This window comes from Miniopterus schreibersii (assembly GCF_964146895.1).
Source record: "Miniopterus schreibersii genome assembly, chromosome: 8".
Lineage (NCBI taxonomy): Eukaryota > Metazoa > Chordata > Mammalia > Chiroptera > Miniopteridae > Miniopterus > Miniopterus schreibersii.
Genome location: NC_138109.1, coordinates 41,464,965 through 41,488,424, shown reverse-complemented (window position 1 = coordinate 41,488,424; position 23,460 = coordinate 41,464,965). Strand labels below are relative to the sequence as shown.

Genomic DNA, 23,460 nt, shown 5'->3' with positions numbered 1-23,460 from the left:
CCGCATTTCAGCATGAAGAAGGGTTTTGAAACCTATAATTACGTAATAATCGGGTATCACTGTATTCCCTTCCCAACGAAAAGCCAGGATTTTTGTAATGTACCACAAAGACGAACGAAAACAAATTGCCTAAGGGGCATTGTCACTTCTTTGCTCCATTGTTTTAAAAGAAATCAGCAAAAGACTCTAGTGGCCAAGCTGTAGTCACTGCGCCAATAATCACAAAATGATCTTTCCAACAGCATCTTTGGTTAATGAGCTAATTTATAGGACCATAAACATCACATTTCTCCTAATGTTTGTCAGTATTTATTGCGAAAAGGAGAAAATATAGTTTAAATATTCAAACCAGGTTCAAAGTCAGGGTGCGTCTTAGTAAGTTTGGCCAACAGAACAGTGAGCACAGGTGTCCCGCCGGTAGGCCGCAGGACGGACGGAACGACCGCAGTTTCAAGACCACCTCCTTTGATCTCCGAGCATGTAGCACCAGTATTACGTTAAAACACTCTACCTAGTTTCTTTTTGTAAACTTCTAAAGGAAACGCCACCAGCCCGCCAGGGTTTTGAAGTCCATGGATAAGGCACTAGTTTCTTCTCCCTGCTTCATATCACGGCGCTCCAGAGGCCAACTCTACCTAGGATCTCCCTTCTTCCCTTGCATTCTTCCTCTCAATCTTGTTCTCATAACAGTATTTTTTAAAGCGTGCACCATAACTGTTTCAGAAGCCAACACGCCAGTGGAACCTGCCTTTGTTCCCTTCTTTTAAAAGTTGGGCTTTTGTGTTATTCCCCTATTGCCTATGGCCAGGACCCCAGCAAGAAAGCACAGTGTCCGAGGAGGAAGATCCTGCTGGAAACACAGACGTGTAGGAGGCAACACTGGGCGCTAGGTGATCTCACTGAGTGCATCCAATTTGATTCTCCTGTGGTTTTACTTGAGACCACTGCTACGCTAGTGGGGTTAGGTCAAGGGGAAAAAAATCCATTTTGCGCTTTAAAAAAAATGTCACCAAACTGGTTGTATCTGAGGTCAAAAAGAATTTACGTTCGGTACATCTCCATGTTGTTCCTTCAAGGTGGCCCTTCCCCTCCGCACACAGCTCTCAACGCTGCATGAAACACATGGGCGCAGCACTGAAAGATGAAGGGTTAGGTTTCTTTAAAACGACACGTTTGAGAAAGAAGACTGGATGACCTCCAAAAGAAATGATTTGTGACCTAGAAAGAGCCTTTGGTTTCACACCTGGAAATGTATACTCAAAGGGGATCTATGGTTGACGCTAAGAGGAAAACCACTAGCATAGCCTGTGGGGCCCTCAGGCCAATGGGAGGGCATCTCAGGGCCTGTGAGGTTAGTCCTGGAGTTCTCTGGGGTCAGCAAGCTGAGGTCAGGTTGCACTATCAATACAGCTCTGCCTCCTGCTCCTTTTCTGGGAAGCAGCATCGCCACCCACCCACCATATTCTGGAAGGCTGGGCATGCATATGATGGGAAAATCATTTGATTCTGCTTTTCAGTCTCTTTCACATGGAAAGAAGTATAGCTCCAGTATGCTTTTGAAAAAAGGTCACCAAGATACTTACTTTTGAGGGCCATGGTATGCAAACAAATGCTATTATTCCAGAAAAGATTCTGCATAAGAGGTACACTTATTATTTTGAAACATGGAGACAGGTCATGATGTGGCTTACCTTGCAGGTTGACTCTGGAGACAGGAGGCTGACTAGCAGCTGGGGACCTCCTGTGGAGACAGAGAGAAAAGAAGGCCTGAGTCTCGGTGTGAACATCCTCTCCCTGCCTCCCCATGATCTCTGGGGAGTTTTCCAGGTCACAATGAGCTATCAAGTGACATAATGCTTTCTCCGGAAGGCAGGCTCCTGTAACATGCGTAGATGACTGCAATTCTCTTACATCCAGGTGGCCTGGAATTTCCCTAGGCACAGCCTCCTGGATACTCCAACACTCCAGGAAGGAAGTCCTTTACTCCAGGTCCCTAACCAGCTCCTCTGTTTTAGGTTCCCTGTTCCAAGAGGCCCTCAGAAGAGGATATCCTTGCTCAGGAATGGTACCAAAGGTAAGAATGAATCCCAGCTCCTTCGGGCAGTGCTGTAGAAAGTCACAGCCAGAGGAACCCTTAGAGATCAATCACCCCCAGGCCTCCCAGTTTTGTACCTCAGGTCACAAGCCCCTAGGAATGGCAATCCAGGTGGCTTCCATTTATGGAGTGGTTTTTTCATGGCGAAACTGGGCATTGTTCTACATCATAACAAGCCTGCTGATGCCAGGAGTCAAATGAAATAAGCAAACAAATTCATGCACCACAAACACTGGGCCTGCTTCTCCCTTTCTTTCTTGTTTTTCTTTCTTTAAAATATATCTTTATTGACTTCAGAGAGAGGAAAGGAGAGGGAGAGAGAGAGACAGAAACATCAATGATGAGAGAGTCACTGATCGGCTGCAGCCTGCAACCCGGGCATGTGCCCTGACCGGGAATCGAACCCTGATCGCCTGGATCCTAGGTTGACGCTTAACCACTGAGCCATGCCCGGCCGGGCTCTTTCTTGTTTTCCTTTGTTTCTTCTTTATCTCCCCTCCCTGCCCCCCAATTTTGCTGTTATGATTATCTTTCTCATGCTTCACAGAATGGCCAGACTTTCCCGGATTCCCAATGCATTGCTGGAGAACCTCCCAGAAATAGTACGGAGCAAAGGCCTTCAAAATTTAAAGTGCAGCAGGATCACCTGGAGGCTTATGGAGACATTGCTAGATCTACCTCCAGGTTTCTGATTCAGTTGGCCTGGGGTGGGCTTGAGTGCTTGCATTTCTGACCAGTGCCAGGTGCTGATGCTGCTGGTCTGGGGACCACATTTTCAGAACCACTGGTACAGAGGACTGTCTGCCCCACTAAAGAGCAACAGGATATTAGCAAGGAGCAAGAGACTGGGACTCTAGGCCAGTGGGTCTCTAAGCATGGATGAGCTCTGACTCACTTGGACAGCTGTAAAAATTATAAATCCCTCCCCTATCCCTGGAGAGTCTATCTCAGTATATCTGGGATGAGGCCTGGGGATCTGTAATTTTGTACTTTTTGGTGAATTCTGATGTACAGGAAAGTTTGGGATAAAGGCCAAATTCTAAATGATAGAGAATGGCCTACAAAGGCACTGCGAAGGAAAGGCCTCTCTGTACATAGTGAATTTCCTAGGTTTTTTTAAGTGTTCCAAATTCAGTTTTGGTCCCATAGGGGTAATCTAGTTTCTAGGTCACTATATCTTAGAGCTGCAGGGTTCGATGGACGGGGTTCACATCTATCACATTTATTAGAGAGGTGATCCTAGGCAAGGTACTTTTACACCCTCTGTGGCATGAGATTTTCACGTGTGACAAGGGAAGGGAAATTGCCATACAATGATTGCCTTGCTCTGCTAGGCACTGTGCTAAGTACTTCTTAGCTTCCACTGGGAACATTAATATCTCATCTTAAGGATAAGGCAACTGAAGTGCAGAGAGGTTAAGAAACATGCGCTCGTGGTTTATAACTGGCATGGTTGGGATTCAAAGGTAAGTCTTTCTGAATCCAAAATACATGCACTTTCTACTATTCCACCTGTTGATAACACCTGCACTCAAACTGAGGGCTGTTTTTCAGGAAAATTAAGAGATCAAATTTCAAACTCCTTAACCTGGCATTCAAAGTCCTTTGTTCTTTGTCCTCAACATGCTTTTCCCAGTTTATCTCTCAGGACTCCTCCCTGCCTGACATTTCATTTCAAACCAGGCATCTTGTACTTCACCTTAGCTCTTTAAAATTGTAATTAAAATAGGCACTGTAAAATTAGTGTTCAATGTAGAACTCTGTAATTTAAATGGAAACTTTATGCAGGGTAAACATGTTCACTATTGGATCCCTAGAACCCAGAGTGGTCTTTCAAATGCCAGGCACTCAGTAAATACTTATTGAATGAATGAATGAATGAATGAATGCATGAATGCATGAATGAATGAACTAACTCAGACATTACCATTTCATCACTTCTTTGTCTTTGAACATATGTTATCCCTTTCCTGACACTGCTCAGGCCATTCTTCTGAGAGGAAAGCTCTCCCTGTACAAATTCACACAGCTAAATACCATCTAACCTTCTATGATGTATAATAAGAAATACAAATCCGGTCTTCCTCCTGTGGTCTGCTGGAATTTCCTAAGTGAGAAGAGTGATAAAGGTGTCATTTTTTATGTTAATGAGGTGACTTTTGGAAAATCCCTGGGACTGGATGCCAGAGGAACCAATCTTGTGAATTGAGAGTTGGAACTTTCAGCCACGCCCTGGACTTCAGGGGAGGGGAAAGGATCTGGGGATTGTGTTCAATCACCAATGGCCAATGAGTTAATCAATCATGCCTTTGTATTGAAGACTTCATAAAAACCAAAAGGGACTGGGTTGGTAAACATGTGGAGATTGGAATGCTCACAGAGTGTGGAAACTATGTGCTCCTTCCCACATACCTTGTCCTACGCATTTTTTCCATCTGGCTTTTCCCGAGTTATACCCTTTTCTAATAATCCAGGAATCTAGTAAGTAACAAGATTTTCTTGAGTCTGTGAGCCACTTTAGCAAATTAACCAAACCCAAGGAGGGAGTGGTTGGAACCTCTGATCTAGAGCTCAGGTAACAAATTGGATTTGTGATTGCCATCTGAAATGGGGGTTAGGGGCAGTTTTGTAGGACTGAGCCCTTAACTTATGGGATCTGACACTATCTGCAGGTAAATAGTGCCAGAATTAAGTTGAATAGAGGGATGCCCAGCTACTATCATGGAGAATTGCTCTGATGTATGGGGAGAAACACCCAGACAATGAAATTGGTGTCAGAATCATAATTCTAAAGGTCAGATGTCATATTTTCCAATGGATGTCATCCTCTTAGCTGAAAATTATCTTCCCTCTAATCTCCCATGGTGCTTTATTTGTATCTTTAAGGTTCTTTCCTCATGTTACAACTCATATGGGCACATATTAACCCCACCACTAATCAGTGGCCCATAGACTGCAGGATCCAGTTTTGACCCCTTTCCATATAATCTCTGCAGGACCCACCAACTTGCCTCTCAAATAGTAGGAACTCCATAAATATTGGTGAATTGTTGATTGAATGAACCGTTGATGTGAAAATGATTTGAGGAACCATATGTCACATGATTGCTTTATCTGGTTTCCTTTTCCTTAGAGTCTCGGTTCTACATACTACTGGCTGTTTCTCAAACACAGCATGCACTCATGCTGCTGGGCCCTTGAATATGTTTAGATCAGCTGAACACTTTCCCTGCTCTTTAAGTGGCAAACTCCTTCTCATGTTCTGGGACTCCACTCAGGCATCACCTCCTCAGAGGAGCCTTCCCTCCTGCGTATAGCCTGTGTGCAACTTGTGGTTTCCTATGCTTGCCCCATCATAGCACTGCACATGCTAGAGTGCAATTCCCATTTTCCTGGCTGTCTCCTCAACTATCCTATAAGAAATTTAAGCAAAGACTGAAACTCATTCATATTTGTAACCTTGGAATCAGCAAAATATTTTGTACGGGGTAAGCATTCATTTTGCATTCATTGGATTAATATACGTGTATAACAATTTTATTTTACCTCTCTTCCTGAATTCCAAAGAAGGCTTTTGTAAAAGGAGATTGTGGGCTAAAAGAACCTAAGTATTAGAGATTTCTGCTTTCTTAATAGCATGGCTACTCATAGCACCAAATTCTCCCACCGACTTCTTGAAAATTACAAAAACTACATAACTTGCTTTGTCCTAGGAGTTAATTTTGAAACTATAGCCTTTATTCAGAGTTGTTAATTCAGATAAGCATCTGTGCATCTAAGCTGTGAAAAGGCAAGAGCCATGCTTATTTGGTTTGTCACTTAGACCTGGTACAAAGAAGAAGCTCAATACATTTTAAATGAATGAACTCGACCCGTTTTTGAATGGCTTCTGGAAGCTGCGTTACAGCTTATAGGGCAGGAGAGTGCCAGTTAGAAACGGCGAGTGCCCGAAGAAAATGGTGTTGGTTGCTTCATTTCCAATGGTGCCTAAGTTATGGAAGAACCATAAGAAGTGATGTGGCTGAGCTGCTGAAGACGGTCGTATTAATAGAGAGGATAATAAGGCCCCAGCAGTGAGCACTTTCCAGCCCTGAGTAGCACAGTGGAGAAAGAATTGAACTGTGACTAAGAAGCCGGGGATCCTAATCCTGGTTCTGGCTCCTTCCAACTGCATAGCCCTGGGCAATCCACTGAACCTCTCAGTTTCTTCCTCACTTGGGGAGAGCCGGCAGCGACTAACATTTGCTGCGAATTTACAATGTGCGAGGTCCTGTGTGAGGAGTTTTACGTATATTTCCTCACTTACTCTGAGGAAATTTGGCTAGGTTCTTTCCAACTCTGAATGTTCAAAATTTTATTATTCTCAGCTCATTTAAATCCCATGCCAAAGTACATAAAGCAATGAAAGACACTTCAGATACACACTGGAAAAAAATTAAGTGGTTATTAATTTTTTCTCAAAGATTGCATGCATATTGATTGAATTATGTCCTGAAAGAATGTTAACAGAAAGCTGTCACATGATTTCCTGATAGATACTGGTGTTATCTGGGAGGTTAGTGACACAGTTGAATGATGGGGACACCTCTTTGCTCCCAGCTCTACTCCCTGGTCCTCAGGCTGTTGAATGGCAGGCATTCTTACTCACACATGTGATTTCCCCACCAGTCAGTTTGAAGGTAGTGAATGCTTTAGGGACACTTATCTAAATTAACAACTCTAAATGAAAGCCATATTTTGAAAATTAGCTCCTGGGACAAAGGAAATATAAGTTTTAATTTGAAGCCAAGAAATATAGGCCCAATCAAGCATTCCTCAGCGGAACATTTCATGGAAGTACAAGGAAATCACCTCAGCAGGAACGTTGAGACTTTCACCCTTTGAGTGGTAAAGCTCAGACAGACAATGGAATGCTCTTCCACAGCAAAGAGCCAAAAGATAAAGGAAATCTTGACTTAGGAGAAGTAGAGTTCTGTGTGGGAGATTCTTTTCATATAATAAACCACATTCCAGATATCTCATGATGACCACTCCAAGGACATATTATTGCTTAAACGTTACAGTCAAGATAAGGCGTAGCACTCTTGAACTCAAGTCAAATACCCCAGAAAGCAATTTCTGAGTTTCATGAATCTTATGCGTTCAGCTGTTAGGATAAGTGAGTATGTGGGATGAGGGGGTCAGGGAATGCTCTCAGTACAGTGGGCCGATCCCTGGCAGATATTCTTGTCTTCAGTTTTCTTGATCTGTTTGAGAGTATTGACTATGTAAGAATAGAACACAGTGCATTATGGAGCCTGCCTTGAACTTCTATTGGTTGGTGTTGGTTTCAAGGAAATACCTGAAATCAATGAAAGGATCAATTCTGTACAAATATGGGTGTGGATTTGAGAAAGATCATTAGCAACGATCTTACTGTTGGAAATCTATTCTATTTGGTGAATGTGATTTGGTTGAGACCAAAGATAACACAAAGGGCCATGCTTTGGGGGGTGGTCCTCAGCCAGATGTGGGAATGGGCTCCCTGTTAGCTCTGAATATGTGGCTCAAAACACCCAAGACTATAGAAAGACCTGATTCTCGAGAAAGTAGCTTCAGGTGACATAGTCTATTAATCAGCTACGTTTAGGCTGATTAATAGACTATGAAAAACACTAAGAACATCCAAGCTCCATGCTAACAAACCAGTCACTGAAAACAAACATCCCTCGGATCCTGCACCCTGAATACCTGCACTCCCCTGGCCCCACTCTCTGGAGCTATTTAATGTAGTGATCTTGAGTCCTGATTTGCTAAGAAGCCTTTGAATAGTGTCTTTATTGACCCCTTTTTCCCCCATTCCAACCTTCATCATCTTGGTCCAAGGCTTCACTCCTTATATTTTAATTCCTGAACTTCATCTATTTATAAGTTTTTCCTAAATGATTCTCTGTTCCAAAGCCTTCAGAAATTTCTTCCCATAACCCAGAAGACTTAACAGGGGTAGTGAATGGAAAGATCACTGCAAGGAGAGTCAGGATATCAGGTTTCAAGTAGGACTTCGCTATTCACCAGAAGTGGTATGTTCTTGCACAGGTCATTTAATCTCCTGAAGCTTTGCTTCTTTATCCATAGAGTGGGGGCAACAAAATCTGTCATGAATATCATTTATGGTGATTGAAAGTGAGATAAGGAATGTGAAACCCCAAAGTGTTTCACTGTTTCTGGACTTAGGGAGAAACATACAAATTATAATAGCTCACATTTATTGAGCATCTAGTATGTGCCATTATAAATGCTTTACAAGTGTCAACTCATTTAATCCTCAGAACAATCCTATTTTACTGACTGGGAAACTGAGACATAGAGAAGTTAATTTGCCCAAGTCACATAATTTCCAAATGGTAGAACTGGGTTATGAAGCCAGTAAGTATGACCCCAGAGGCCATATTCTATAAAGGAAAAAGATAGGGAAAGAAAAGGTATCGCTTCTGAAAAAGTAATTTCCTAAATAATTGGTGGTCTTTCTCCAATAATTATTTATTGAGAATTCATATTAATGATGAATATTTATAGGGCACTCACTGGATGTCAGAGATTCTGCTAATTCTTGGAAATTCAAGGAAAAGTAAATGTAATTCTCAAGTGGTCCCAAGGGGCACATTGTCCAGCGGTGGGCAGACAATAGTGTGATAAGGTTCGAAGAGTGTCCTGGGGCCACGGAAGGGTGCTCAGCCTGGTGGGGCCAGGGAAAGCGTCCTGGCGAAGGTGGTTGTAGAGATGATCTACAGAGAACAAGCAGGATTAAGCCAGGCAGTCACTAGCAGGGGGAGAGAAACATTTTAGGGAGAGAACAGTAAGCCCAGAATCTGGGTGGAGAATAGAACATGCTGAGAACAACCAGACCACAGTTGTTAGAATGTGATCCCATGTGGTCAGAGACCTGGTCTGACTGTTCACCACTGCATGTCCTGCCACTTCCTATTATAATGGGAGCCCTGGAGTGGCAGAGAACGTGTATGTTTTGGTCACTACTGGTCACCAATGAATGGTACAAAGTAGCAGTCAATAAATATTTCTTAAACACATACATCTATGCATGGATAAATGAATACTTATTGGGTGAATTATTTAATAAATGACTAAACAGAGAGTAACACTGCAAAAGAGGCTGGGCAAGCCTCTGACTTTCATGTATATTGCATCAAATATAAACCCAAACAACTGTCAATCAAACTAATTTGAGTTGGATCACGAGGTGCCTTGGGTGCCGAGTGTCCACAGTTAAACTTTATCTGGATGATAAGAATGAAACATGGAAATGCCTTAAGCTGGAGAGTGACTTGGTCGGATAACATGTGAGAACAGTCACTGGTGGCAGTTTCTCGCATCGATTAGAGGAGACAACGGTGATGGGAAAGATTCCACTGGGTATGCAGAGCTCTCACAGGAGGAGGCTCTGTAGCAAGTTAGAAAGCAGTGAAATGAAACATAAGTTTTCAAAGCAAGGTTTACTCTCACTTTCAACAACTCTACTTCATGCAAATTTGGATAAAAGCAAAATAGAGGGTTGATGAATAATTTTGCAAAGACTGAAGAGACAGGGTGTTCTGTAGCCAACACTGGCTTGAAAAATCAGGAGATTCAGGATTTGGCCCTGGTGTGTCTATAACCTATGATGTGGTTGTTAGGAAGTCCCAGTTTCTCCGCCTGCAAAACAAAGAGGTTGAATCAATGCTTTCAAAGGTCTCCTTCAGCCCTACTATTCCAGGATCATGGGTTCTATGACCTTGTGAGCCTTGTGATGACCTTTAAAAATACTGGATAGTGAACTTCATAGCACTTAAACTCATAGGTTGAAATGATTTCGGAAGAGAAAGTCACTGCAGGAATATTGAGTTCAAACCCTCAATTTTACAGATGAGGAGACCAAGGTTTAGCAATGTTAACTGAAATGACCAAGGTTATGTAACTACTTGGGGAGAATGGAGAATATAATCAAACTGCATGACCCTGTTTACATATTATTCAAAAAATAGGCTACTTGGACTTGAATGTTTTGGTACCTTTAATTTTAAGTCTGAATCTCTGAATTCATTGATAACTATCTCAAAAGAATATCAATAGAATTTATGGCCATTACTGATAAGTATACATACTTTCCAAAGTAGTAAATATAAAAGTCAACAGAATTCTCATTTCATTCTTTTATTTGTTGAACTCCTACTGTCTACTAAGTATTAAGGGTGCAGAGATGAGTAAGATCCGGACTAATTTCTAACATTCTACCGGTTCCAAAACACTATGGTACTCCATCTTATTTTCAGATTTCATCATGTATCTTAAATGAGCTTAGATGGTAAATTTCCATGAAATAGTTTTTGTTTGTTTTTTCAAATGCTGTTCCATGGTTTTGCCTCCATGAAAGGGATTCCTAATTCCACAAAAAGTCCACACTTACTTGTTGGATGTTCCATGAAGGTTTGTCAGTAGAGTGAAGTTGTTTCTCACACTTCTCAAGCTGGCGAGAACCTGTAAGAAAAATGTTCCAAATGTTTAGAAGCAAAAGGATATAAATGGGGGAGTTCAGAAGCCATACTTAGAAACTATACCCAGGGATGAACCGAGAGTGAGCCAGGGCCAGCATGATACATACCTGGGCAAAAGGTGTTACAATCAAGTCATCGCCGTGTCTGGTGAAAAAAGAGAAAAGAAACATTTAAGCATGCATTTGAATTATAACTGTGACATACAAACTGTGATATTAAACTTTATCAGTGTTAGCAACACACACGTTATACTAAAGTCCTACCTAGATATAAGGCAGGACTGCTTTAAGCATAAATGGGGATCTGAGGAACTTGAAGAAAAAAAAAAAAGAACCAGCAGTTCATGGCTCCTAGATTTACAGTGACTACACATAAAAGCATTTGCAAGTAAGCATATATCCTCAGGGTATATGCCCATTAAATACAGACCTCTAGTACTGTAATTCAAAGTGACTTGTGGGTTGCCAGAGCCAGGAAATTCAAAGGGAGGGCTGCTCACAGGCACATACAGAGTTGGAAAAAATGGCATAACAGTCTGGATAAAGGTTAACTTTGGATTTCCTGGCTTTTGTTGATTTGAACCACAGCCTTAATGCCATTTAAACACAGATTTCTGTCTGCAAATCCCATTACTTTTTGTTTTTAATATAACTTTTTTTTCTTAAAGTACCCAGGGAAAAGCTTTTAATGGGAGTGTATGGACTGAACCTACTATTACATATCATTGTTGCTCATTCTGTCCCAAAGATCTGATGAAGCTGTACTTAGTGTTATGTAAATCTGCACTTAGGAACGGACAAAAGTGTGTTTTCATAAATGTATTCTCTCTCTGGCATGCGCTTTGATGATAAATCCACTTAAGCCCACGTGCAGCAAACTCCACATTAAAGTCATTAGAAGACACTTAGGCCTAAGCTGCAGACACGGAATCAGGCCAATTTGCTGTCAGTGTGAATCATAACAGTCATACACAAGTCAGTTGACAATGAGCTTCCCTCACTGTCTGATCAAGCTCCGTCCTCATGATAGCCATGCAAATATGGCACCTTATTAGTTAATTACACGAATGTAGCTGATAATTATTAAGCACCTGCCCATTCCCAGGCATTGTGTGAGGCCTGGGGATCCAGTGTTGAGCACTTATGTGCATGTGCATGAGGGCCTCTTCTCTAACACAGGCTCTTACTTTGGGGTCTTATTTATTTATTCTTAAAATATATCTTTATTGATTTCAGAGAGAAGAAGGGAGAGGGGGAGAGAGAGAAACATCAATGATGAGAGAGTCATTGATCAGCTGCCCCCTGCACGCCCCCCACTAGGGACGGAGCCCGCAACCCGGGCGTGTGCCCTGACCGGGAATCGAACCTTGATCTCCTAGATCGCAGGCCGATGCTCAACCCCTGAGCCACGGCCAGCTGGGCACTTTGGAGTCTTATTTAATATAATATGTTCCTTTCTACCTTTGTCTTTAGCTAGAAATCTCCCTTCAATTCAGTTGAGTAAACTCGTACATTAACTATGTTCTATGATTATAAAAATAATACTGACAAGCGTAAACATGCTTTGCGCGATTACCATATGTCAGGCTCCATGCTAAGCACTGTATGTGCATTATCTTTTATAATTCTTGTGACAGACTTAAGGCAGACACTCCTAATACACCCATTTTATAGATAATATCAGGGCTCACAGGAGTTAAGCAACTGCTTAACTAGCACATAAGTGATAAGTGAAAGAACTTAAGAGTATTTGATTCCAGAAGTCTGTGCTTTTAATCTCATGTTTCCTACTTTACGATGACTCTGCATAGTTGACAGATTGAATTATACAAAATCCATGACCCCTGCCCCAAATTAAAACATAGTAGGGGAGACAGAAAAATATTCAAAACACCAAAACACTGCAATAGCTAGTACAAATATAGAGTAAGAAATACGAACATGGATACTTAATGGGATGCAAAGGAGAGGTGATAATTATAGATCAGAGGAAGTAGGAAAGGCTCGATTGAATGGGTGGTGTGTAAGGTGAACTCTTAAGGTAAGCTTTTAAACGGTGTGGATGGTAGATGCTACCAATAAGAGAAATTGCCAGAACAAAGGCACTGAAATGGGAAGCACTGAACACGCTCACCAAGATGCTCGGTGGCTGTTTGGGTGGAGCCAAGCACGCTAACTGCAGGCATTTGTAGTGGATAAAACTAGAAGCTCCCCCATGAGCATATCACGGACAGTACCGACGATGGCTGTGGAATTGGCGCTTAACTCAGCAGCGAGAAATGAACTCATGAAGTTTTTTAGTGAGATAGGCAAAGAGAAAAGTGCTTTAGAAAGTAAAACGCTATGGCCTAGCCGGACGTGGCTCAGCGGTTGAGCGTCGACCTAGGATCCAGGAGATCAAGGTTCGATTCCCGGTCAGGGCACATGCCCGGGTTGCGGGCTTGATCAATGACTCTCTCATCATTGATATTTCTATCTCTCTCCCTCTCCCTTCCTCTCTCTGAAATCAATAAATATATATTAAAAAAAAAAAGAAGAAGAAAAAAAGTAAAATGCTATGGACACCAAGGGATACACTGAGGAGAAGACAGAGCCAGGAAAATAGTGAGGGGATCTTGCAGTCATTCAGATGAGAAGAAATACATGAGGCAGAGGTAAAAACAGGAAAAGACCATTTGGAGAGACCCTAAACATCTTGCGAAGGACTGGTCATTTAATTGGATAAGGGGTGATAAAGAAATATTATTTTTGGTTTTAAAAATGGGTACCTGGGAAAACAGTGAAGTCATGAGGAGAAAGAAGAAATGAGGAGGAACTGGGGGAGATGTGTCACTTTCCCACATGCTCAGTTTTAAGGTATTTGTTTGAGACATCAAGCAGGAAGACTGAAATATTGAAAATAGATTTAGGAATGACCTACAGACATGGAGATTGTTAAAGCAGCAGCAGGGGTGGCTTCCTGAGGTGGGAGTACTTATATGGAGAGAGCCAAAAGAAGAACCTCAAGATTCTTAGAGAGGAGCCAAAAAGACAGAATAATTAAGAGAGGAGCAGTTGTGATAAATGCAAGGTGCAGAACTGTATCCAGAACTGCCCCTTCCCAAGCTGTTCTCTTGAGATGAACTCCAGATGGGTGAAATATCTTGCTATTTGTTTATATTTCTGCTGTGAAGTTCACATTGCTCTGAAGACATTGGGGTGAGCTAGGGATAAGGTCATGGAGTTAGAGTTAAGTAGATCATCTATGGTTCCTGGATTTCTGGAGAATAAATACTCAACAAAAGCTAAATAATATAAGCAAATCTCATGCATATGTAGCACCTAAAACCAATGTATTGTTGCATAATGGGGACTTACTAAAACTGTACAAACTAATGATTAAAGGGAGGTAAACAAACAGTAAGAGGGCTCCATGTCAGCATGACTATCATTATGGAACTTTTGAAGTTTAGCAGCCCAGAACATTCAGAAGCAGGAGATGGACTCGCAGACCCCCAGCACTGGCTCCCTTAAAGGGATCTGAGCTGCAAAAGCTAATACTGTATGTTAACAGTTGCTAGAGAAGTGATCAGATAATTCATAGGTAATTTATGGCAAGTACAGGAAAAATGCACACAAAAAATCTTATTTGAGTACAGCTAGATTATTTATGAAACTACTCTAAATTTTAAAATCATAATTTGACATATTAATCATGAAGAATAAAATGGCATGGAAATAACAAACCACTTGACTGGTTATGAAAAGCACTGGAGAGGGCAGTGTCTCAGGAAGGAAGCCAGCTATTCAGAACCATGGCATGAGCACCATCTAGTGGCAAAATTGGCACATTACAATTTGATAGAATAATTGGAGATGAGAACCCGGGGTCTTAGAACTGCGCAGGTCTACTTTAAACAATAAAGTGGTTTTCTAGAAAGCAAAAACCTTTATTCCTATTGTTATAATATTATAGATTTTATTAATTTCACCTCCTCTGTTTCATACCTACACATAGAATTTTACTCATATTTTTCTTGCAACACTGATTTTAGTCTGTCTTATCGAGAGGCATATACTATTATGGTTAAGGGCACAGATTTTGGAGGCAGCCAGCACTGCTTTGTTTCTCAGTGGCACTATTACTAATTAGGAAACATCAGGCAATCTCTATGCCTTATTTTCTTTCTCTGTAAAGTGGGGTGTAACTCTTACAATAGTGCTTGACACATAAAAACTCTTTAGTTGTTTAGTTATAGTTATTCTTATTAGTATTAGGTACCACTACTATTATAATTAAACAACTGTAAGTCTATCTTCCCAACTGGTGAGAACTTCTTTAAGATAGTCATGTCTGTCTCCATCACAATCAAGAGAAGTATCTATATTGTACTTTACAGTTTACCAAACATCTTCATATACATTATTTCATGTGATAAAAGAATGTTCTCGACCCTAAGGAATAGTGCAACCACCTATCTTGTTGGTCATGGCTGAAACCTCACAGTCGACCACCAACCCCTGTTGATCCTAACTTGCAAATATTTATTAACCAACCCCTGGATCTGCTCTAAACTGGATCCCCATCCTCTATTTTGTGGATTACCAAAGCCTCCCATTTGGCTCTTGGACGCTAGTCTTCAGCTTGCCCACCCTCCAAACCAATCTTCATACTGTAATCAGAGATATCTTTCAAAAACATTCCTCTGATTCTGTATTTTCTTGTTTCAAAGCTTCTAGTAGCTCCCTGCTTCTTGCCTGCAGCATAAAGGCCATGTCCTCCGTCTAAGCCCTCTGTGATGAGGTTCCTGCTTACTTCTCTAGCCTAGTCTTTTACCATGTCATCCCCCACATTCTCGGCCTCAGCACACCGACCTCTGGCTTCCCACAGTGCTCCTGGCAACTAGAGAGTGAGTTAGCACATGGCCCTTCCTCCTGCACCCCTTCTGTTTTGCTAACTCTTCCAGCATCGCTGTAGCTCCTCACAGTGGGCCGCTTGCCCTGCCTGGACAGACCTCTCAAAGTCCCGCGCGTACCTTTCTACAATTGCCCTTACCTGGAGGTATTAAAACTGCCTATTGACTTACTAATTTTTTAGCTCCCTTGAAGAGACAAAAGATGTCCAAATTTGTTAGCAAAGTATCTAAATTCAAGTAAAGTTTTTTTTTATAGAAACAATAAATATGATCCTGGTAACATCTGGAAAGGTAGTCAGAGCTTAATCTCATTCTTTTTCTTTTTCTTTCTTGTTTAGTGTCTGTTTATCTACTGGATATCCTATGATTTAATTGCCTAGACTCTGTGAGTTTAAGCTGTGGTCCCCTATTTATTGGGCAGGTTACTTAATCTTTCTGTGCTCCAATATCCTCAGGAAGTTACAGTACCAGCCACATTGGGGTTATGGGGGTTAAATGAGTTAAAATGTGTAAAGTACTTTAAATAGTGCATAGCTCATAGGAAATACTCAATAAATGTGCACTTTTCATTACAGATAATTTAGACGCTATAAAAAAGAGTCGATGTCTTAAAGCCATGTGGGGTGGCAGTAGGTCTACCTCAAGTCGTAGACACCACACTGTACTGCTTGGGAGTTGTAATGCCAGAGACGACGGCCAGGCAGGTGCAGTGGCCACTCAGGGCCAGGGGGTTCACTTTAGATCAGGACAGTCCGAAGAAGAGCTTGGAGCTGAAGGGGGCTGAGACATTTTCTTTATTCAACTGATGACCAGGCCAATGTACAGAGAAACAAACTGTCTCCTCGGGGGGACACACTACTCCCACGGGGACAAACCGCAAACCCACAAAACCCGCAAACCTGCACCTCTGAACGTCCTGGGCCAGTCTTACAGGACACAGGACAAAAGTGGCTCTTGGCCAACATGGGTCAGACATTAGTCAGCTAACAGGGCATCTGTAATGACTGTGCTATATCATGGTTTTTTTTGGGTGTGTTTTTTTAAAAAATATATCTTTATTGATTTCAGAGAGAGGAAGGGAGAGGGAGAGAGAGAGATAGAAACATCAATGATGAGAGAGTCATTGATCGAGCCCACAACCCTGGCATGTGCCCTGCCCGGGAATCGAACCCCGATCACCTGGATCCTAGGTCGATGCTCAACCACTGAGCCACTCCTGGCCGAGCAATGAGTTATATCATGTTTATATAACTGCGACCTTCTGCTGTGAGAAGGTGGCGAGAAAGCCTAAGAGGTTTCACCTTCCCTACAGTAGTCCATCATCAACAGGTCTTTCATTTAAGTGAACTGTTATTTCTGCTTTTCCTCTTGGTTGTTAGGTCTCAGTTCCCTAGACTGCTCGCTCTAGAGACAACTTGGTGCTCACATAAATGGTGGCTTTAAAAAGTTCCTTGCCTATGTAAGGCTTTGCAGATAGGGTGATCAAATGAAGGAAGTGGATCTTTCTTCTCTGTGGCATTGCAGATGGATAATGAAAGCCTGCCCCTGCCCAGGGTGGTTCCCGCCACAGTTCTGGGCAATGTAACTGGCCTCACTAGCTTCCAGTACTTTCTGTTCCCATTGGGAAATTTGTACGTGGGTCTACAAAGGCATTACGTCAGAGATTACTGTAACACAGGAACTGAACAAAGACCAACAGAGTATTGCCACAGCTAGGGAAGCATCTGAAATTTCCTTTTGGGAGCCAATGGTGATCTTGTTTGCTTTACTAGAAAGCCTTATAACAATCCCTCTTTTGTCGCTTAACGTTGAAGTCACTTTTCATTTTCCATGTACATTTTTTCCTCTTGGTCTCTGATTACTCACTATCCCCACCTGCATTTCCTCTTACTCTTCTGAAAGAGCTCAGATGAGAAAATTTAAAAAGCTAGTTGTCTCTACTAATAAGATTGAATGCAAAGAATGGTGCAAAGTTTTCCACCTCATATACACGCATGACTGCTCCGTGCAGGGTGCAGGGGGCTCCCGAGCAGGGAACACCCCACAGCCTTCGTGTCCAGACTCTGGACCCATCGCCATCCGTTTCTTCCTTGGCTTTATGGGTAGAAGGCAGGGGAAGCAGTGAGAGGTCTGGGGGCTGCTGGTCTTCTATTTCCATTCACCCTGCAGAGTCATAACCAAATGCAATAGCTTCAAGAGCATTAGTTCAGTTTAGCTCAAGGTTCCTGTGGGATATTGCATTTTCCAGCATGGTCCTGATAAAGTGAAATACCAGAGGAACCTGGATATTATTCAAGCTCCACTTCTTGTTTTGTTGAGAAATATAAATTCCTTACCTGATAAATATATAAAAGTTTTATTATAATGTTGAAATATTTGCAAAACCTAATTTTGTACTATTTTTATTCCCTCAAAGATTTTAATGTGTTCTATTATTAGTATCTTTCATAGGGTGATCTTATATCGCCAACTGTTGTTTTCTTGTGAAGGGCTGTTGTTTATTATGAAAGTGTGCCTGCCTACTTTTTATTTTTAAAAGTCCTTTTTATTAAAAAAAAAAGAGAGAGAGAATGGTACTAGATAACATATGCAATCCTTACTTGCCTAAATTTAAAGTTGGCAATGCTATGTTGGTGCTGAAGTTAGGGAAACATTTTGCTGGTTGGTAAAATTGAAAAGAGGGTAAAGCATTAGCATGACAGACCCTGAATGCAGTCATTCAGAATTAGATTTCTGTTTCTACAGCTATAGACTCATTTGGACTGTGATCATTCAGGTCTCTTCAACTTCAAAATTTCTATAACCTTTTGATTCTAAGTAAGGAATCATCAGAGTTTAATCTGAAGCTTAGTTAGAACCTTCTGAGGAGCCGCAGAATGAACCTGAGACCCATCCCTCTGTTTGGCAAGAGTCTGGGGAACTGTTAGCTACCTGCCAAAGCTAGTCTTTCATCTGTGAGATGCCATGTGAATGAAGCTCAGATTACTTTCAGCTCACCAGATCTCCCGTGCTCTCCACATAGGAAGTCTAGAAAAGTATTTCTCTTGTTGGAAGAGAGAATTCCAGGTGTATTCACTATCCAAGCCCCCACCCCTTTGGTGAGAAACTTCCTTGGTTCTACATGACCCACTGCAAAGTGGTTACCTCTCCTCCAGCCTCAGATACCTCAACTGTGCATCTATGTGTTTTCTAGCTGGTCATAGATTCTTCCTCACAGTTTGAAGAACATAGGTGGATAGAGGCCAATAGTTTTGAATATGGTCAGCCTCAGCTACATCATGGGGCACAGGACGGCATGTAGTCATTCGGGAGTGGTAGATTTCTCAGTCTCTCAGAGTCTCAGTCTCCTCATCTATACAGTGGGGATAATAAAGGTACCTACCCAGAGGTTTGCTGTGAAGATAAAGGAGATAGCATACGTAAATACAGCTGCCAGTGGTAAGCACTCTTTAAATGTTTATCCCACTACTAGTAGAGCTGTATGGGTGTTCCTCTTATCTGTCTTATTTAACCGTAACCTCCCTGAGAGCATGTAACCTTTTTGAGAATATCTGTGTGTGTTTTTAATCATCTGTGATTTTTCCACTGTTTTGTTCATCTTTTATCCCCAGTGTGTGATATACTTACTGCCTGCTACATAGGAGAGATTCAGTAAATATTTACCAAATGAATGAATAAATGAATTTTGGCCCACTCCAATTATTATTTTAGGGCAGGGGTGCTTCTATTAAAATTGGCTGGCAGAAATGCCCTGGGGAATATTTTTTGACTGGTTGTTTTAAAATGCCCACTGCCCCTTTCACAAGAGGGTGACCCTTTTTAGCTCCCTTTCCAATAGAGGAAGAGAGCCCACTGGAATTTTCCAGGCTGGAGCCTGAAGGGAGCTACGAATATTTTTATAACATAGGATGTTAAAAACAATTGTACGTGTGCCCAGAAACCTTTTAAGGCATGCATTTCAGCATCCAATTTTATTTGGTTTTGAAAATTTAATAAACAAGTAACACAATCCCACTGTTGTTCCTTAAATGAAAATTAGAGATCTACAATTAATAGCAGCAAAACAGAAACATCGGCTGTGCTTAATAAGACGGTGGAGTGTGTCACGTCTCACCAAGGAGCCAGGCAACAAGTGGGCATTGTGTTCATGTTCCAGAGAAAGGACACAGACATGTGGCTGGGTGACAGACCATTAAATGTCACCAAGCAAAGGCCACCGAGAGAGGACGCATATCACCAACCACCATTTCCTTCTCTCCTGCGGCCTCATGCTGCACATGCTGTGGAAAATTTAAGTGTGATTTGCAAAAAAGTGTTAAGGTTCTCATTCCATAAACTTTGATCAGGAAGTTCAAAGAATGAGGCTGAATGACATTTTTAAAAGTATCAGTAACAAATGTAGGCCGAACCTTGGGCCTGAGGTGTGTAACACCCTTGGAGATCTTAGCTCTAGAGCACCAGTGTCCTTAAGATGGTCATCACGAGACTGGGGGCCAGACAGAGCCGGTACTCACTGCTCGCTAGGAAGCGAAGAGTTTCTCGACATCGCCTTCGGGGACAGGTCATAGTCGCTGTCTGATCTGTAGAGAAAGGACTCTCTGCGCTGGCTGTGCCCGGGGAAGGTGGCATGAAGGACCAACCCGGAGGAAGAGCTGGCCTGGGGGTCCAGCGGGCTCCGACCTGGGGAAGGGCCATTCTCCACATCAAAGCTGGAAAGGAAAGCAGAAAAGCCCGGTCACGCGAGCAGCACGGGGGAGGCCCTGACACACAGACAGGGCACACCAGTGTGTGCCAGGCGCTCTGCATAAAACCTCACCCTGTATGGACAGTTTTCATCCTGCAAACAGCTCTGAGTCGCAGTCATTAGTATGCTCACTTTGTACAAAGGAGACAGGCCCACAGAAGTTCAGTCATTAGCAAAGAACAGAGTCCGGATTTGAACCCGGGAGCAAAGCCCCATGTGCCAGCAACTTTGATAAATTCAAAATGAGAGCCAACCACAGAGTAACCTGGTGATAAGCTACTTGGGAGGCAGCTCTAGGTGTCAGGCCCCGAACTATCGCTTCAATGAGTCTTCTTAGCAGGGAGACTTCTTCCTGCCAGAAATAACTCTCACGGTGTCATTAAAGATACAATATGCATACTTCTGAATGTTTCAGGAGCAAAGGGCTATCCTGAAATCATCCACTGGCTGATTGAAGGAGAGGCCCAACCTGAGATTTAGTATTCATATGCCAGTTTAACCATAGAGTGACTTAATCTGATAATGCTGAATTACCCTCCAGAGCTGCAGAGTTTTCTCTCTGAAGGGGGCCCCAGCCACTTGCTCCAGCCCAGGAGTGTTATTAAGATTTCTGGTCAGCCTCCCTCACTCGGGAACATACCCTCAGAATTTTTTGAACAAGCTCTGGTCAATAAACACGGGGCAGTGGTACAGATTTTGCCTCTGGTCTCCCCATCCTGGTATTACCTGAGGCACTGTGTGTCATTCCCACGCGCTCCATCGTCCCCTATGCATTTTCCCTGCATGCACAGCCTCCCTTAACCTCAAAGGGACAGTAACCCTCTTGCCTAGCATTTTCCTAAACCACTCACTGCTCCCCAGCTAAAGCTCTGCAGAGCGGTTTTGGGGAAAGTATGAAGCTGGGGGTGCTCTCTCTGCCAAGTCAGACCACAACAGTGGGCTTCCTCTATACCCATCCATTATTTATTTCTTCATGCATGGTTCTCTTCTTTCACTAGTTCTTACAACCTGCTCTTTTGAGGTGGATTTTGCTTATATTTCCTTAGTTTACAAATTGCTTTTTGTTCGATTACTCCTCTCACCCCTCATCGCAACACTGTAAGTGCAGATCCCACTGTACATTTGAGGAATCTGAGGCTTAGAGAGATTTTTGAATACCTTGCTCAGAGTCACAGAGCGAGAATTGAACACCCAAGTCCTCCAACTCATTTCTCCACTCTGGTCACAGAGTCCCAGAAAGGCTTGCTGGGTGACAGAGTGCAAGTTCCCTCCAGTCTCTGGATGCAAACAAAATTTGTGTTTGGTGTGTAAAGAGTCAGGCAGGTTATGAGCAACCTTGCCTAGTACCTTGAATGAACACAGGGGAGGCAGCAAATTACCCTGGAGCTGTAGGTTTCCTTGAAACAAGAAACCTTTTCATTGAAAGAAGAAATGACAGACTGCAGGACTATCCTGCTTCCCCAGAGACCTTTCTGAGAAGAGACGTTAGCCAACCCACAAACTCCAGGTGTCTGAGGAGACGCAGCAAGTGAGACTGGCTGAAAGCACGAGGAGCCACAGAGTCATGCAGCTGAGCTCTCAAGGCCTGCAGATGGCTTTCCACAGCAGGCCGAGGGGCCGGGATGGGGCTGCCCCGCACAGGGGGGAGGGGTCTGCTGGAAGCCAAGTGAAAATACAATGAAAGCTGACATGCTCCCTTTCCTTGGGAGAGATTTATCCTAGTGACTGAGCAAAATAAAGGGCTCCATTGTGGATAAGGGCACCTTTGTTCCACCTGGGTCTTGGAGAACCAGGAGGTCCTGATGCTCGCTCGGGACTCTTCTTGAGGACAAAGAGGGGAGGTCCTTCAACGGTGAGGATGGGACCACATACAGCTTAGGAGTGGGCATGAGCTCTGAAACGTCATGTGTGTTGATGTCATTCATTTGGTATATATGTGTACAGCCTTTACGGATATTAAAACACTGACATACTTTTGTAACATGTGGCAGCCCGCCACTGTCCCAGGCCCTTCAGGATCTGCTGACCGTCCAGGCATTCTGGTAACGAAAGGTCTGGTGTCCGGAACAGCAGAGGCCTCTACCTTCAGCACTACCGCTACCTTCAGACTGTGCCCATTGAGTGGATCAGTGCCCATGAGGTGCCAGTCATTAAATATTATGAATATCACTGTTGTGCATATCTGTGCTAAAATCTTAGAAGAGGTGCCAAGTGGGTATGCCTACCACACTCTCAGAACTTTTTCCATTGAGGGTTTCCACTGGGGCTCACTCTGCCCTCTTTTCTGCCAGACACATTCCTAGTGGGCAGAAAGTAAGTCCATGAGGCATTCTGTCCCCAGTGTCAGGTTCGGGGAAGTTTGGTCCTGCCAGGTAAGCAAGGCCTAGATCCAGATACCAAAACTCTCTCCATGCCGCTCCCCGCCACTCTTTTTTTGCTTTCCTCTTTACCCTGCCTGAACTCAGAGAAGAGCTTGCTGGAATTCAGAAGAAGCCAGGGAAGAATTCTCTGGTCCAAAAAAGCAGTCTCAGTGAGACAAATGGCCTTTCATATTCCCTGGGGCACTGTTTCAAAGCAACCAACACAGATGTACAACTTAGGAACAAACATGAATCACCAACCAGACACCAGCTCCAGTCACAGCAAAATTAGCGAGCAGACATCACAATACGTCCCACAGATCCAGGGCGGGAGGAGGGGTGTGGGCAAGGGGGAGACTGAGGACAGACTTAAGAAAAATGAGTACTCCACACAAACCGAAATATAATTCGAGAGAAAACGGAATCTGCAATATCAGAGACAAACACATAAATGGGGTCATTATTTATTTAAGGTAATTTTTTGCCTCTGACTTAATCAGGACACACATTTCACCTTTAGGCTTCTTTATATTAAAAAATATTATAAAAGTAATATAAAGATGTTATATAAAACACACACAATAGAGAAAAAGACCACCTTTATTGGCAGTTCAGTGTTTTTCCTTCTGAATATTTTCCCTGCAGGTGTGGATCTTGATATTTTTCCACAAGTATTTTGCATTGTGGTGCAGTTTCCAGAATTATCTTTGTCCGTGGGCTATACTGGTTCATCCAGAAGCTGTACCATACTTGACTTTTTCCTACCATTGCCCACCATATCTATGATTTTAAATAACACTGCAGTTGATATCCTTAAACTTATAGCTACTTCAGTGTTT

At 42.7% G+C, this 23,460-nt stretch overlaps 1 protein-coding gene across 5 annotated transcripts in view; it reads right to left on the bottom strand.

Annotated features, from left to right (window-relative positions):
* PDE4B (phosphodiesterase 4B) overlaps nucleotides 1-23,460 on the bottom strand; it is a 472,365-nt gene that overhangs the window by 103,164 nt on the left and 345,741 nt on the right. For all 5 annotated transcript variants that reach the window (XM_081145573.1, XM_081145574.1, XM_081145572.1 and 2 more), the window contains 4 exons: nucleotides 20,032-20,226; nucleotides 10,731-10,767; nucleotides 10,536-10,606; nucleotides 1,692-1,741 (listed from right to left, as the gene is read on the bottom strand). In XM_081145573.1, coding sequence (XP_081001699.1) covers nucleotides 1,692-1,741; nucleotides 10,536-10,606; nucleotides 10,731-10,767; nucleotides 20,032-20,226 — 353 coding nt within the window. The remainder of the gene's footprint in view (nucleotides 1-1,691; nucleotides 1,742-10,535; nucleotides 10,607-10,730; nucleotides 10,768-20,031; nucleotides 20,227-23,460) is intronic.